At 44.9% G+C, this 16,094-nt stretch overlaps 1 protein-coding gene and 1 long non-coding RNA gene across 5 annotated transcripts in view; one reads left to right on the forward strand and one right to left on the reverse strand.

Annotated features, from left to right (window-relative positions):
• ASPSCR1 (ASPSCR1 tether for SLC2A4, UBX domain containing) overlaps window positions 1-11,155 on the reverse strand; it is a 38,319-nt gene extending 27,164 nt beyond the window's left edge. Inside the window, exons 1-7 of one of the 4 annotated variants that reach the window (XM_057405375.1) lie at window positions 11,015-11,152; window positions 10,881-10,936; window positions 9,921-10,032; window positions 6,984-7,084; window positions 3,575-3,632; window positions 2,689-2,762; window positions 1,445-1,883 (exon numbers count right to left, since the gene is read on the reverse strand). In XM_057405375.1, the coding sequence (XP_057261358.1) occupies window positions 1,445-1,883; window positions 2,689-2,762; window positions 3,575-3,632; window positions 6,984-7,084; window positions 9,921-10,032; window positions 10,881-10,936; window positions 11,015-11,113 (939 nt within the window). In that variant the 5' untranslated portion in view covers window positions 11,114-11,152. Of the gene's footprint in view, window positions 1-1,444; window positions 1,884-2,688; window positions 2,763-3,574; window positions 3,633-6,983; window positions 7,085-9,920; window positions 10,033-10,880; window positions 10,937-11,014 lie in introns of all 4 variants that reach the window. The other 3 variants (XM_057405376.1, XM_057405377.1, XM_057405379.1) reach the window with 3 other exon arrangements.
• A 309-nt stretch (window positions 11,156-11,464) lies between these two features.
• On the forward strand, window positions 11,465-13,370 carry LOC130597128 (uncharacterized). Its single transcript, XR_008971679.1, has 2 exons — window positions 11,465-11,743; window positions 12,983-13,370. It is a non-coding gene; the product is annotated as an uncharacterized LOC130597128 (long non-coding RNA).
• The last annotated feature ends 2,724 nt before the right edge of the window (window positions 13,371-16,094 follow it).

Raw genomic sequence — 16,094 nt, forward strand, 5'->3', positions numbered from 1 at the left:
GGAAACTCATAAAGAATGAACTGCCACCACAGAGAAGTCAACCAAGGTAGAATCTCCACACCAACTTGAGAACATACATACAGTCCTGCTAAATTCCTCCTGGATCAAGCTCCCTTTGAACCTCATCAGGCACTTTCTTTCTACCTAAGGCTTTCCATGGTTTAATCCCATGGCTGTATCAGAACCAGAGATAAACACAAAACTCTCACTCTAGGAGGTCCTAAAAAGTGGGAAAACATGAAGGGGATCTCTGAATGCTAAAGCCAACCACAGTGATGATATGTGCAGTGAAGGGGCAAGAGAAAGAGCTGGTCACAGAGAAACCAGGACATGAAATTCCCAATGCACAACAATGTGGAGTAAGGTACGAATTTAAAGCCTCCTGTAGCTTATTTTACACTGCCTGCCAGACATCCCCAACCTTGCTGAAGGCATTCAATTCCATACAGCTGCCCTAGAGAAAGCCTACTTAACAGCATTCAAAGGCAATCCTGTGATGGCATCACAGCACTCTTGAGCCATCAGTTCTGGTATCTCTACATGGGCTAAAGCATTTTTAAACAGTACAGTTTTACTACAGAGACACCAACAATGCAATGAGATGTGTAACTGTCTTGCTGGAAAAAGGGTCAGAAAGAGGTAGACTTTATTTAAGCAGCAGGATATTTTAGAGCAAGACAGAAAAGACTTTTATATGCAAGCAAAAATACAGAAGGAAAAGGATGGAAGCTTTCTGTTTCATCTGCAATACTAAGAAAATTAGACTCACAGAAGGGATGGGACTGGACTAAAAGAAAATTGTCTAGACCTGTTTGTTTGCGATTTTTTTTCCAAGTATTGAACTCTTAGCAAGTGAGATGGAACCATAGCTGAAAAATTCCTTTCCTAGCTCTATACCCCTTTCATTCTACCACGTGTCACCTAGAGTTAAAATGTAAGTCAGAGTGACCACAGGCAGAAGGAACTCTGAGGAAGCAGATGTTAACAACTGTCAGCATGGGATAATGCTGACAATGGACAATAGCTTTACGAAGGAGTTCTGTGTCCCACAGAAAGGCTCAGATGAGAAAGCACACCTTACAACCTAGGTGAAACTCTGACCATGTTTTCAGATCTTCAAAGTCATGGAACGAAGTTGCAACAACTCTATTAAGACCACTTCTGCTCCTAGGACAATCCTACAACAAGCTACAAATGTTATCCCTTTCCAGATATAAAACTAACAAGTCCATGTGATCTGGGAGGTCAGTCAGGTACAATAAGCAGTAAGCACCTTCAGAGTATTATAAAACACAAGTCTGGTGACATCTAGTTCTGCCAAGACATCTAACTCCATATTATGGGAAAAAGTCTTAAATATGGAAACACCTTTTTCCTTGTAGGAGTTCAGCCTCAAGCAAGGCAGGATAAAAAAAGCCCTCATTTCAAACAAGTTTTCCCTTACCTGTTCTTGCTCCTTTTGCAGTTCTTCGCTGTTCTTAGACTTCTTTGGCTTAGAAGGGCCTCCAGGGCTAGAAGTTGTTGTTGGCAACATTGAAGATGACATATCTAACTCAAGAAATGGTGCAGCCACAGAAGTGTCCCCCAGACATTGTCCATCTCCAAAAGAAGGGACAAATGGGGTCAACTCAGGCTCTGAGGAAGGCCGCAGCTCTTCCAAGCTGGCATGAGATTCTCTAATTAAGTCTTGCTTGTCTGTGCAGCTGTTTAAAGACACGGCCACATCCCCGTGGTCCAAGTCCTTTGGGAATGTGTTTGCTTGAGGTAGGGGAACATCCACTGCTCCTTCAATTGGGTCTTGCCTCACTGTCAGCTCATTACACTGCACCGTGGCACCCACAGCTTCCTCCTGACCAGATGAACCGCATTTCTTCATGACAACTCTTAGAGAAGACATCAAAATAAAGAAAAACAAAATCATTTATCCTAACAGTACTGCCCTCCCCGTTCCCAACATGACCATGGCATAAAGACAGCTAGACTGAAATATCCCCTAATTTAATGATCTGCTGCTTCCAGACACTCACAAAGAACAAGCCCTAGCTGCTCTGAAGTTAAGGGTGGGGGACAGGGGTTTGCGCAAAAAAAAAAAGAAACAGAACAGAAACTACCAACTCCACAGGAAGAACTCTGGCTTCCAGGAAAAAGCAGCAGTGAGTTGTAACGCACAGCTTCTAATCGCTCCTACCTCCAGGATATAAAGCAAAGAACTGGCTAGATCACAGAAAGGCTGCCACTGTCCCCCACCTCACCCTCCCAGTCAGCAGGAGGCACTGCAGGGACTGGGAGGCAGGGAAGAATGAAGTGGTAGACAACTGCCCCCTCAGAAAGATTTTTCACTTTGAATTGTCTGTTCCACTCACAGGAAAGAAGAAAAATAAATAAATAAAGAGGAGGAAAGAAACAAGCAAGCTCCTTTAATGTGCACATGGGGGTCAGTGCCAGCAGCTGCAGCTGCGGGGAGCACATCTGGGCAGCAGTTTCTGATAAAAAGCAAATGCAACAATCCAGAGCTGTGTGGTTGTCATTCCTGAGCACTGTTTGGTGGTCACTGCTGAGCTCTCTGTTTGTCACTCTGAACTCTTTCTCTTGGGGTCCCCCCCGCCTTTTTTTATTTTATTTTAAATAAAACAAATTCACCCCCAGAGTAAAAAGACAAAATAGAGCCCAAACGTTGCTCCTCCCAACCTGACGATGGCGCTGCCTCCAGTCAGGCCAAGTGACTTCAGCGTTGTCTTCTCTAGGGCATTTTTTCCTGAGATCTGCAACAAAACCAGAGGGAAGTAATTGTGGCAGCTGCCTCCCTGGGAGAGCATGTAAAGTGCTCTTTCTAGAAAGAAGCTTCTATCCAAACAAACATCACACAGCACCAGAAACAGCACAAAACACACTCTGCAGTTGGAAATGAGATCGGAATGCATCTGTATTCACCTGTACTGCTGTACCAAATTAACTGCTTATTAAATGATGCGAAGGGAAGATGACCTACATATTCTTTCATCCCATACATCCGTCCCAAACAGATCCAACCTCAGCAAAGCATTATTTTCATGTCAGAAGTTAAATCACTGGCAACATCTCAGAGCCAACAGACAGACAATTTCATTACATACACCTCCCATGTTTGTAATGACCTGTTCCAGAATAAAGATGATCTGTCCACAGAGGTCAGCAGGAAGTGAAGGGACAGCTAGGGAGAGCAAATTCCGTAATACACACATACAAAATATTAAACAAAACATTAATAGCAAAAGATCAAAACACAGAGAAAAGCAAATATTTATTAAAATGAAGCCACTGTTTTGATTCAAGCTTTAAAAGAAGTTGGAAAGAAAAACACAAACAGGTCATTGAGCTCATTTTATGGGCTCAGAGGTCTAAACAGCCCAGTGTTAGGTTCCAAGAAAGTTTTTCCATACAGACACGTCATGCTTTGAAAAGACCAACATTTTTCTACTTCCCCTCTCAAGAAAGTTCAAAAGAAACACTTTCCAGGTTGGAAAGCAGAGCTGAGTTTTCTTATTTTTTAGGGACAGAAGGAGGAGAGACAGTTAAGACGACTTTGCTGACTTACCTCATCTCGCATGTAAACACAGACTGGAGAGAATTCACCATGTTGTTCCATAAACTCCCTGCAGTAAAAAGCAAAATACTGCAGCACCTGTAGACAAGCCTACTGCTCCCAAAACCAATGCACAGCAATAGCAAGAAGTGCCATTAGCTAGTAACCCTCTCCTCCATGTCCCAGGAGCAACAACCATTACACAGAATCAGTATTAGACATTAGGTAAAGAACTTGCTCCAATGCATTCACTGTTCCTTAAATGCAGCCCTGAAAACTTAAAACCTAAGTCGAAATAATTAAAGTTAGCTCTGAAATTAGCTGATCTTACCAGATAAATTTGAGCACATCATTCTTCATGTGCCTTAATACCCAATCTGGATCACAATTCAGTAATACTTGCTCTTTTTAATCCCTCCTCCAAGTTAAATAGTTACCAGACTTTAGACTGTACTTGTCTTGGGACAGGTCAGTTTCTTTCTGTGTGTGCATTACAACAAACAGAAAGAAATACTGCAAATGGAACAAAATGAAGCAAATCAGAGAAATGAAAGCTTGAACCTCAAGTTCCCTGTCTATCAGGAAAGGTGGATGATTACCATTTAGGAGGAGAGAACCAAGGCACAATGGAATGCACGTGCTCATCACATAGACCCGTAAGAGACGAAACCACTTTGGCTTCCACAACCTAGTTTAATTCACCTTCCAAAACTGCTTTCTACTTCAATCCAAGCAACTCTTTGGATTGAAGAGTCATCTAAAAATGTATGGAAAATATCTGACCTTAATGAATGATACCATAAAAGCAGCAAAGAGACACAGTCATTGTCAAAACTGTCTTCAAGTGTCCAAACTGTGATTGCTTCTATATAAAACAGCTTCAGAGCTGCTGAAGCTGCCAGCCAGGCAAGAGTGGGAGACAGAAAAGCAACAGTTCTCCCAGGCCTCATGCTAAAAGGGTATACAATGCTTGTGCCCTCAACCAGTCTCTGCAGAACAGACTCCAAGCAAAGATCCCCCAGAGACTTATTTTTGTATAACTCTTGTAAGCCAGCAGGCTCCTCCTCCAGCTGCTGTTAATCCGTTACATGCATTCACTGAGGCAAGCACACACATCAAACACACTGTCATTTCTTTGATGTGATGTTCTTCAGAAGGGGAACGGCAAGCAGATTAGATTCCTTCATGTAGTGATCTGACAGGGCCTGTAAACATCTTGTGCAAGGACTGCCGCACGCTGAGAGGAGGAGCAGCCTTACAATAGCTTCCAGACCTTCTCCATACCCAATTAGCCAAGATGGACACTGAAAACCTGGGGGAAATTCCAGTGGATTTAGAATACTTCCCCTCACGCACTTAGAGCAGCTGAGTATTCCAGGAAAAGGTCTCCAGTTGGAAAGTCAAAGGAAGGACTCTGCAAAAGTCAGCAACTAGCTGACTAGTTAGTCAACTGAGTCAATACACTGAAAATCAGCTCAGCCCATGAAGTCTATATGGATGGCTACAGATCTGGCTTGGTTTGTGACTGTCTTAGGCAGCATCTTTGCTGCTTGCTGAACTTAATCAAAAGTTTGCAAAGTCCACCCAAACATCTGAGCTTCCAGGGGGCAGTAAAGAACAGCTGTGTCTTATGAGCTGAAGTTAATAATGCTTAGCACACTGGAGCAGTTAAGAAGCTTAAAAAGAGCAGCATGTACATTAGCTATTAGTATTACAATAACCTGTAACAAAACAAAACAAAAAAAAATCAACAAAAAAAACTCCGAAGGAGCAAAACTATATAAAAACCTCAAAATTTTAATTTTTAATTCTATATAAATGCTTATAATTTTAGTATTGAGAAATAAGCAGCAAAAAGCCACACAAAGGCTATTTGGCACTGTCCATAACTGCCACGCACACCAGTCTAGCAGTTCCTGAACTGCAACAAGCAGAGAGCACAAAGTACAAGAGGGCCCCTAAAAACCTAGAAAAATTGTACCTGGCTCCTTTGGTCTACCTCTTTCCTCAATCAAAAGAAAAATCATTGTCTTCTCTCTAGTATTTACACCAAGACTGTCCCTTCTGACTTCAGTAAATGTCACAGGGTAGACCAGGTCCCTGACCATTAAAGACAAAGCGAATGGTAAGTAAGGCTCATTTGTATCACTTTAGAGTCAGTAGACTTCCTCAAGCATTACCCCAAACTATGGTTTGATGAAACAGCACATTGAGTGCCAAAACTGACATGTACCACTCCTACCCACCTGCTGCTTCCTCCTTTTGGCTCCTTGTTTCCAGACATGCTACACTTCCTGTCATAACTGCCTATGAGAGGCAACCCTAAACTGGGTTAGGGAACTTATCTACCTGAAAGATAATGTAGGGACAACACTATTTTTCACCTGCATCAGCTATTTAAGCCAATTCCCCACAAAGCTGAAGCTGCAGAAACAATTTGAAGGGAGTTAGACAGGAAGGCAGGAGGTGAGCACTAACTCTTCAATGCCCTACCGCTATACAGAAGATGTCCCTGATCCAAACTCCCTCCCTTGGGCCAGCAGCACTAGTCACTTCTTTGATCTTGTTACAGGCAAGTCCTACTAAGCTAGCAAGAAAGGAACAAAATCGGGGGGGGGGGGGGGGGGAAGAACATTATCAAGAGAAAGGCAAAGCCAACTACCATAGGAAAAAATGAAATTTGGGAATTCTGTCCAGAATAGAATGGTTGTCACAGCTTGAAGACTTCATCTGCCAAGCCATGACAAAAATAAAAGAACTGTCTTTGGAGAAAAGTTCATTAGCTCGACATTTCAAAACAAAACAGTATTTTTAAGTCAAACTAAAGACAAAAGAAAGTTCTGAATGTAGACTGGACTCAAATAATAAGATTTATAACACCTGCATATATTCAACAAATGTAGGACCAGAAATTCTTCCATTTAAACAGGACATAATCAATCTTCTGAAGATTCCACACTAGCCTGCTGAAAGCTCCATATTTTCTTGAATAATCATAGAATCACAGAACAGTTTGGGTTCGAAGGGACCTTAAAGCTCATCCAGTTCCAACCCCCTGCCACAGGCAGGGACACCTTCCACTAGAGCAGGTTGCTCCAAACTTCGTCCATTGAGCACTGCCAGGGATGGGGCATCATTAACATGGAAGTACAGTTTCTTCCTGGCCTTAGCAGTCCGTTACCAGTTCATGCCCTGAACAATGAGTGCTACTCCAGGATTAAAAAATAATAATGAAACTGTGGAGTGTCAAATCTAAAAGAGCAAGGAAAAGGCAAACATCTTGTGTGGTACCTGAAAAACCACAGTCAAATAAATGCAATTTCTACAAATCTGCAGGACTTAGCTGGATCACTGTAACTATAACTAAATATTGTCATGCAGAGTTACACCTAAATAAGTATTTTCTCACTGTGTTGCTCACCTAATCTTTGCAAAATGGTTGAGAAGTTCCCAGAGAGTCTGTTCACAGAGAAAGGTGTCTTGTAAACGGGAGCCATCATCCAACTGCAATGCGATCCGAACCTGTGGGAAAACACACTGAATTGATCTGGAAACTGAATGAAAACTTCCTTGTCTTTACAACTTGTTTAGGTATTTCAGTGATCTGTAGAACCTGCTATCCAAAAAACCATGACTTCCTTCTAAACACTTCCTGCAAAGGGTTACACTATTAAAAATGCAGAGGTGTATTCAAATGATTACTTTAGGAGTCTGGCATTTTTACCTGACTTCCCACTGGAATGGACAGCTCCTGAGCATGGAGGAGGCAATCCTTGACTATTAACCAGCTTTCCTGGGCCCTTCTTCCCTGACACATCCTGAACTGAAACGTATTCTGAGACAGGCCAATGCAAACGTCCCATTTAGTGTTTCCATGTGTCCCTACCAACGGGGTCAGTGCATCCTCCCACTCTGTGAGAGCGAGTGACACATGGGAAAGCATGCAGGGGAGAGCAAGAGTGTGACGGGAAAAAACAGGCTCCACACACTCCAGCAATCAACTGTGATTTCCTTGGTGGAATATGTTTGTCATCTGCCTCAGCTCCTACCAGTCCTTACAGGACTGCAAATTGTCATCTGCTGGAGACAGGAGTTTTTCTACATAAAGGGAACAGTGACATCATCAACAACTAGCCAACAGAACTAAGTTGTGTCATCCCACCATTAACACAACCTCCTGGTTTCTCCTATGCTGGAGACAAGTATTACATTATTCTCAGCTAGAGCAGAGTGATGACAGCTGACATCACCATTCTATAAGAACCCAGCGCAGAAATTCAGACTACTGGTTGCATCAGTTTCTGGGCAACAGTTCAAAGCTAAGCATGTCACGAAAGTCCTATTCAGTCAATTAGAAGTCTTTTTGAAAACCCCAGGCTCTATAAATAATAGACCAGTGCCAATTATCTTTTAAGTTTACAAACACATAAACAGAAGGTTAACAACTTTAACACTAGAACTGTACTGATGGTACCCCTGTATCACCCGCCACCACAAAGGAGAATTTGTTCAACTTGTCACTAAAGAACTGTCTTATGGGAATTAATGATTTTTACATGTGAAAGAAATCCATCTACTATAAATATATCACGTTTGCTGAACAAACTCGCAATTTATCCAGACCAGTGTTCTGGCTCTAGGGGTAAGACTGCTGCCAGTGACGACAGGAAAGCACACCTACTTCCATGCAAGTTACCTCAATAAAGAGACAATAACAAAAGGCACAGAACCAAATTCATCCCAACATTACCGCAGCCGGCCTGCGTGATCAAGCCCACATCTCAGCTGCCACTGTATCAGGGCATAACACCAATGCCACCAGAGTCAGCTCTCGTCAAGCTAACTGGCTGTTTTTAACTCCCTACAGTATTTGACACTCATTCCCTGTGGCAGTGAATTCTTTTGGTCAATTGTTCCGTACAAAGTGTTTTCTTATACTGTCTGTAAAATCCTTCCAAGTGGAATCTCTGCTCTTAGTTTATGGGACAGCGACTCTGTTTAGACTGTACTCTTCACAAGCATATTTACTGTATCTTCTCAGCTCCACAGAATAGCAACAAGCTCTCTGAGGGAAGCCTTGGAGTCACTTCTGTAGACTGTTCTGTTGAAATACAACTAAACCATAATAAGTTAAACTTTCATTGGCTCTTCTCCTTTGTGATCTAAAGCACTGATTCCATGTTATAAACCTTCTCTTACAATGCACAATCCTTCTCACCCCTTTCACAACTTTAACTGAAAATTTTAAGCAGATGCTACCAGCTTGTGGTATTTTTAACTAAATACGTCATATGGAGCACAAACTTCTTTCTACCACAAAGTCAGAAGAAAACATTAGCACCAAAACAAAGCACATGGAGGTTTTACAGAGAAAAACATAAGACATTTGTGACTCCCCATACTGCACTGTACACCCACAGTGAACTACAGCAGAGACTGAAAAACCTTTGTGTACTACAAAGGTCACTTTTCAATGTGTGTATCAGTTTGTCTTTGTGACAGGTAAAGCAATTGCCTATGACAAAATACCACTAACAATTTGACAGACAGACATTGAGAGAGTAGCACTAATAGACCTGAAACTTTCTCAAAAAATGAGAAACTCCACCTGAGGAAGTCTTTAAGAAGAGAGATGACTGTTAGTGACAGACAAATTTTCATTCCCAGGCCACTTAATTAAGACCGTACACCATTTGTACCACATTCAATGTTTATATTCATTAACACCTATGCATCATTTCAAAAATCATGTCTCCAGCTGTAAGAACGACACGCATCAAAGATTTTTAAACCTCCTAAACATGACAGTAATTCCTGTAGAACACAGCATCCGTAAGCTGTTTGCAAATTACACAAAGCAGGGACATTTGGCAACTGCTAAACACAGCGCATGTCACAAAACATTCTAAAGCTGTGTGAACACACCGTGAAGAGCAGTGCTGGGAAAGAAGCAAAAGAGAATCTTGTAAGAATGTGAGATTTAGTAAAAATTCAGAGGCAGACAACAGCAACAGAAATAGAAATTAGGAAATGGAACTGAGCTAGTAACTCAGCTGCTGAGCAAAGTCATCAGTGATGTTTAACTTCCTACACATTCATGACTACTAGTTTTTCATGTGCCCCAAAAGATCTCCCTACCCTCCACTTGCAACTGGAACTCTATCAACATGCCAACTGTAAGCAAAGACTTCCAGCTACTAAATTACCACTTTCCACCACACCTCAAACAGTCTTTGGGTGGTCTCCCACTCAAGCATTGGCCAAGTCTAACCATGCTATTGCTCATGAGATCTGACATGACCACATTCAGCAAAAGTGATAACTGAACTAATCGAGCATACCGCGAAAACCAGCGTACCATGTTTCCAATTTCCGCTCTATGAGAGACTGGCACCATCTCCAGCTTGGCATTGTTGGGCAGCCTGGCAAATCTCCACTGTAAAGAGAGATCCAACACGCTCCTCTGAAACCTAAACAAGAAGAGAGCCCATGAAAACACCAGGAACCATCCTATGTAACCTTCAGATCACTTCAGGGACTGACAACAATGCAAAGTACAGGTATTGAGCAAGGTAACTCCCTGCAGGCTGACTAGGAGCCATAGAGCAGCATTCAACAATGCAGAACTGGTAACTCAGAAAACATTCCACAAAAATTATTCTGCATATCAAAAAGCTGCAGTTTGTGGAGATCACAGATAAGATACTCAAATTTATGTTTCTCCTCAGGCTTTAAGAGGGAAACAGAACTGAATAGTCAAGCCTGGTGCTCAGTGTTAAATAAAAAGGTACTTTTTTTACTGCCACTCAAATAATCTCTTGCTCATGATACCGTAAAAGTCTATGATCAAGAAACAGGGTGCGACTGGAGCCCTATCAGTCAGTGAGCTACAGCTGCGGGTGTGGGGAGAGACACCTCTGTGGAAGTTACACAGGATCTCGGTATCTATCCAAGAGCAAAGGGAACGTGGCATGGGGAAATCGGGAGAGGTTAACTGGAACAAAATCCCTTTGCTGGAGAAGAACAGCCCACGGACCTTCTCTCCCCATGACTCCGAGCAAACCCCCGAGCTCGGGGCCCGCAAGCCCGGGCACCCACCCGTGGCAGCCACCGCCCGGCAGCGCGCCGGGCCACGGGCAGGCCTTCGGCACCGGCTGGGCCCCTTGCCAAGGACGCGGCGGCCGACTCGACACCGCCGGGCCCGACCCTGTCCGGGAGCGCAGCCGCGGGCCCGCGCTGGGCCTCTGCCACCGGCGGCGCTGAGCAGCCTTCAATATGGCCCGGCCAGAGCTGCCGCCGGCCCCGCTGAGAGACTCACTTGAGGCCGTACTCGCCGGGGCTGCCGCCCTGCTTCCTACAGACCTCCTCGAGGATCTGCGGAGAGAACAGAGGCGTTACGGGCCGGGCCGGGCCGGCCCTGCCGCCGCCGCGCCGCCGCCCCCCGGGACCCACCTGAAGCAGCACCGTGCCGGGCCCCACCCGTACTGTGACCCGCCGCCCGCTGGGGGCCAGCACCGACACCGCGGCGCCCCCCCCGCCCGCCGCCGCCATCTTCCCTCCCTCCGAGGCGCCGGCCCCGCGCGGCTGGGGCGGAGCTGGGCCCCGGGCCGCCCCTGCTGCAGGCCGCGCCGCGCCCCGCCCTGCCGCTGAGCCGAGCGGAGGTGAGGCGGGGGCCAGGCGGCCGCGGCGGGCGAGTCCCGCCCTGGTGGGGCCGGCCGGGGACTTCCGGGGCCGGGGCCGGGGCCTGGACCTGGGCCTGGGCAAGGGTCGGGGCCGAGCCGAAGGTCAGGGCTGGGGCCTGTGCCCGGGTGGCCGCGGCGGGAGGTCACGGTACTACCGGCGCTCGGAGCAGGGGCAGGGCAGCCTGGCGCAGGGTGCCCGGCACACGGGCGCCCGTGCAAAGCGTGCTCCGGGCACACGCTGTCCGCTCGGCCGAGGGAGCCACCAGTGGAGCGGGAGGAGCCGGAGCCAGGGTTGCGGCTCGCGGCGCGTTTCCTGCCGGGTTTGCGGTGTTCGGATCGGTCAAACAACTCTGAAGAAATAAAACGTTTCTTCGCTGTGCCGGGGCTTTTCCCGGCAGCGCACGGCGCGGTCCCCGCACCGAACCGGGCGCGCGGCACGTCGAGGCATTTCAGCTCTCTCAGCTCTTCACCAAGCGGTGGTGGCAGCGGCCGGCTCCAGGTACCAGAGCAGTGCTCCTGGGCAAAGCACTAAAGCTACTGACAGCAGCAGCCACGTTGCAGGGAGCGCTCCCTCTGCCATGCAGGTGTCCAGGCAGTGCCGCAGTCAGGACACCGCGGGTTAAGGCCAACCACAGCACCCGGTCGCCTCCGAAGGCCATTCCTTCTGGTCAAAACAACAACCAAACAAAGCTGTTGATTTTGCATTTCGGGATTAGTGTTGCAAACTCAATCGTTCAGGCAAGGGCACTGCAGCTATAGGGAGCTAAGATTATCTTATATTTTACAGCAAGATTTCATAACCTTTCACGCTCAGCACCACCTTTTCAGTGTTGAAGGCACTCTCAGAGATTCAACTCTTTTGTTTGCTATCATAAGGAAAAAGAAAAAAAAACACACCAGCCCTTAGTTTGGGTAACCACTGGAATTTATTTAGCCTAAGTTGTTACCACATGCCAAATACTTTCTCTACTTCTTCTATATTTGTCATATATGTTGAGCTCAAGTCCCCACTGCTACCCCCAGCGCCCACAAAAATGTCTGCTCTGTTTGGCTTATAAAGGAAAAATATCCTTTTAAGGGAAAGACACTTTAGTAAAAGATAACGCTTGTTTTTACCTTAGCAGCAGTGTGAGAGAAGGGAGAAAAAGAGAGGATGGAAATTTTAGTGATGGAGAGACATCCCCTAGCTTATGCATGTGAATTCCTGAGTCCTCCCAACACCATAGCTACTCAATTAAGTTGTATTAATAGTAACAAAGGGTGTCCTGGTGTATAATGTGTTCTTTAAAAATAACACCTAAACATGCCTTTACACTTCTTCTTTCCATTCTGTTGGGAGGTATCATCATATTACCTACACAGCTACAGCGTTCAGGATATTGGCATCCCAGGCCATGTTTGTAAATCCTAAACACATTAAAATGGTTGAAGTCGTGTTTTACTTTCAGAGATGGGACGGACAAGGGGTGTATGGCCAGTTACCACAGGACAGCGCAATAACTCGTCAGTCATCTGTCAATACCCTGAAGTTGTCTGTGTGCACTTGTTTTTACTATTTTGGCTAAGCAGCTGTGGAACTTTCTGAATATAAACACAACGGCTGTATAGAGAGGTATTGCCACCATCCTCCTTTCACTTGTCAGTTCTTGGCTCATGTAGTGAAGAACTTTGTTCATACTCTGAAAGTCAATATTGTGCATGGAGGTCCTGACCATCCTCTCATGATTCTCTTTTCTAGGAGAGAGGCCCACATGGTAGAAGAGTTTCTTCCTCAGAACAGCTCTCACCAAGGTAATCACAGCACTACCTCTGACAGCAGCTGGGAACAGCAGCACAACAGCAGACTGCCATTATGTTTTCCCCAGTATTAACTTCCAGTTTTCACCAGTCCGCATCTTGCAGACATCCCAAGTCAGAGGTGTGTCTTTACATCTAATCTGATGGATTACCCTCACATGAATTTGCCTAGCCACGTTTTGAGCCCACCTGCACTTTTGGCACCCACAGGATCTGGGGCAGTGGATGCCACAGTCAAATTGTGTGGTACGACAGAAGTACCTAACTTTGATTTAGAATTTCTTCCTTGGTGTTCCACAGCTTTTATCAAGAAACAATCACTAATCATTCTCTGTTTCCACCTCTGTAACACAAGTCTAGAGACATGCTTCTTATCATTCTCTGCATTTTTAATTGCCTTTGCTGTAAAATATGTGAAGAAGCCTTCACATATATGAGGCCTTAAGGGCAAGACTGTTCTGAAAGTTGACACATTTTTGCCTATGAAGGGTGCAACAAATACCTATGGTGTGCAAATTCATCTTAGTCTTTAAAATAGGGTTCAGACCCAAAGCTCTGCAAGTATCTCACACAGAGCGAAGACATCTTGTCCTTCCACTCATCAATACCTTCAGAGAAGGTAAGAAGAAGCAATTATAATGGCCATGTTAACACCAGTGATTGTTCAACTGCTGAGGTGGAGCAGCCATGAGATTCTAAAAGATACATTTTGACATTTTGAGTTACATGGAGCACCCCTCGAACTGGTCTTGTTTCTGTATGGGGGTAGCTCCTATTTGATGTCTGAAGCAGACAGCTGTTTTCTATTTTGCATTTGGAAGTGCCACATCCCTTAAAGAAACGTTGGTCCTGTTAAAAAGACACCAATGTAATTTGAGCTGAACATTTCCAAGTTGTGGGATTGGAGAGATTATTCTGTTTTTTAATGATATGTCATAATCAGAAAGTGGCATGGAGGTTAAGGGTCACATTTCATACCCACAGCCATTTCTAATCTCAAATATTTATCTGAAATTAGAAGCATTGCAAGAGAAAGAAGTGGGAGGTAACTACAACCTGGAGTTCATTAAAGTGCTACAAAGAAAGAGGAACTCATTAGGGAATAGTTAAAAATACCCTTAACAACTTGGTTTTCTGCCACTGTCAGGACCAAGTGATGCCTGCAAGTCTGCCAGGTGGGCAAAACGTATGCCATGCCAAGACCTTCTCAGAACCTGCATTTCATTTGTGGTTACAGTGAGCAAGCTGCAGAATGACCTTTCCCTAAAATCACCTTCCCTTCCTGGCAGCTAGTGCTTTGCATTAGATCTGTACCCCTGGCACGATGCAAGTTTTCATTGCCACAGCCATACAGAGAATCATGCATAGATTTGCTTCATGATAAAGCATAGAAACCTCTCCCCCACCCCCACTTTTTAATTTCTTTTAAATTGATAGGAATTTAACTATGAACATCTAGAAATATGTTACCACCAGTTCCAAACTATAATGCAGAACAACAGTTACTTACCGCAGTAATGATGATTCCAAGAAGATTTCCTCCCATCTGTACCAACAGTATGTGCTGCCGATTACCAGTGTCCTGGGGATGTTCAAGAGCATGGCTCCCTACCACAGCATTGCACAGCACATTGTGTTGCACTTTTGATCAACACAAGACCCAAGAACAAGTCAGGGGAGTTCAGCTCAGCCAGGGCTGCAGAGCTGCCTACACCAGGTGTGAGAGCTGGCTACAAAGGAGAAAGGTACTCAAGGCATAAGTGCTGGCCAGGACTCGGGGCATCATCCTCTCAGCTTCTGAGAGGCAAGTCCTAGAGCTGCCTTGATCCTGACAGAACTCTAAGGAATCTCAGAACTGTCTCATTTGCTATTGTATATCAGAGTCCAATACATTTCAACATACATGAGGACATAATGGAACACCCTGCAGGATATTTCATTTTGAAAGGCATTAAATAGTAACAGCATCTCCCTTAACATTATTCCCAACCATTAAGAATCTCTTGCTGGCCTCCTTTGAGCCTTACTCCCACCCATAAATATGCCCAATCTCCAGTGCCTGGAGCAGGAGTCCAATTCCTCCACAGCTTTCTCTGAGCTTCCTTCCATACCAAGCCCAAACCATTCAGTGTAGGGTGTTTCTTTTAAAAGAAGTTAGCAAACCTCTCCTTCTGAAGAACGAAATTCTTTGAAACCTGTGTGCACGTGGATGTTCTCTCAAGTTCAGCATGTCAAACTGTACTGGATTTAAATATCTAGAAGAGAGCAGTCTGTCATGCCATAACCTCACAAGCTGTATAATCTTTGCACTCTTTGTAACAGCCCCCTGCTCCTTTTTGAGAGGTAACACAAAAATGGTAAGAGTGCTCTGAAAGAAATCCTCCTGTTACTGGCACCAGAAGAGGTAAGGCCAAGACAGACACAATTTAAATGTCTTTTCTTCAACTCTTTGGACAAAGGCCCAAAGATCTGCAACTTTAACTTTGCCCTATGGTTTTTCAGTGGTGAAGCACACTCAGTTGCCCCTACACAAAACAGCTGGTACAATGTGTTACAAGGTTCAGTAACTGCAGACCCCCCCAGTCCATCCTGTTTTCTTGCTGCAACAAGCGAAATACAAGGTTCTGGAGTTGTTTATACCACCTGTTCCATGATCCTGAAGTTCTTTTGGGGACTTAGTGGTTCATCTGGTCAGACTTTTTGCAAACTAACCAGTTTCCAGCTACACCTCTGCTCAGGCAGCCAGGCATGGTCTCTAACTGGCAATAACTAGAGCTAGTGATGGATTGCTCGTATCTGCCAGCCAGTGAGGAAGGGATGTTTAGGCCAGTGTAGAAAAAGATAACAATGATACAGACTTGTGCTGGGACTAAAACTCTATTGAGTAGATGTAATGTGTGTGTGGAGGAGTGTGTTCAGTTCAGTGGCTTTTCCTGGCTTAAAGATACTATTGGTACTATCAGCACTTAAATAAAAGAAAACATTTGGAGGTAAAACTCTGCCCGAGGACAGAGCTAAGATCAAGATTAAGTGAGAGTAACTGAAAGATTAAG

Source organism: Pezoporus wallicus, unplaced genomic scaffold, assembly GCF_028554395.1.
Source record: "Pezoporus wallicus isolate ANWC-B61680 ecotype Strahan unplaced genomic scaffold, APGP_CSIRO_Pwel_v1 contig_7750, whole genome shotgun sequence".
NCBI classification, from domain to species: Eukaryota; Metazoa; Chordata; class Aves; order Psittaciformes; family Psittacidae; genus Pezoporus; species Pezoporus wallicus.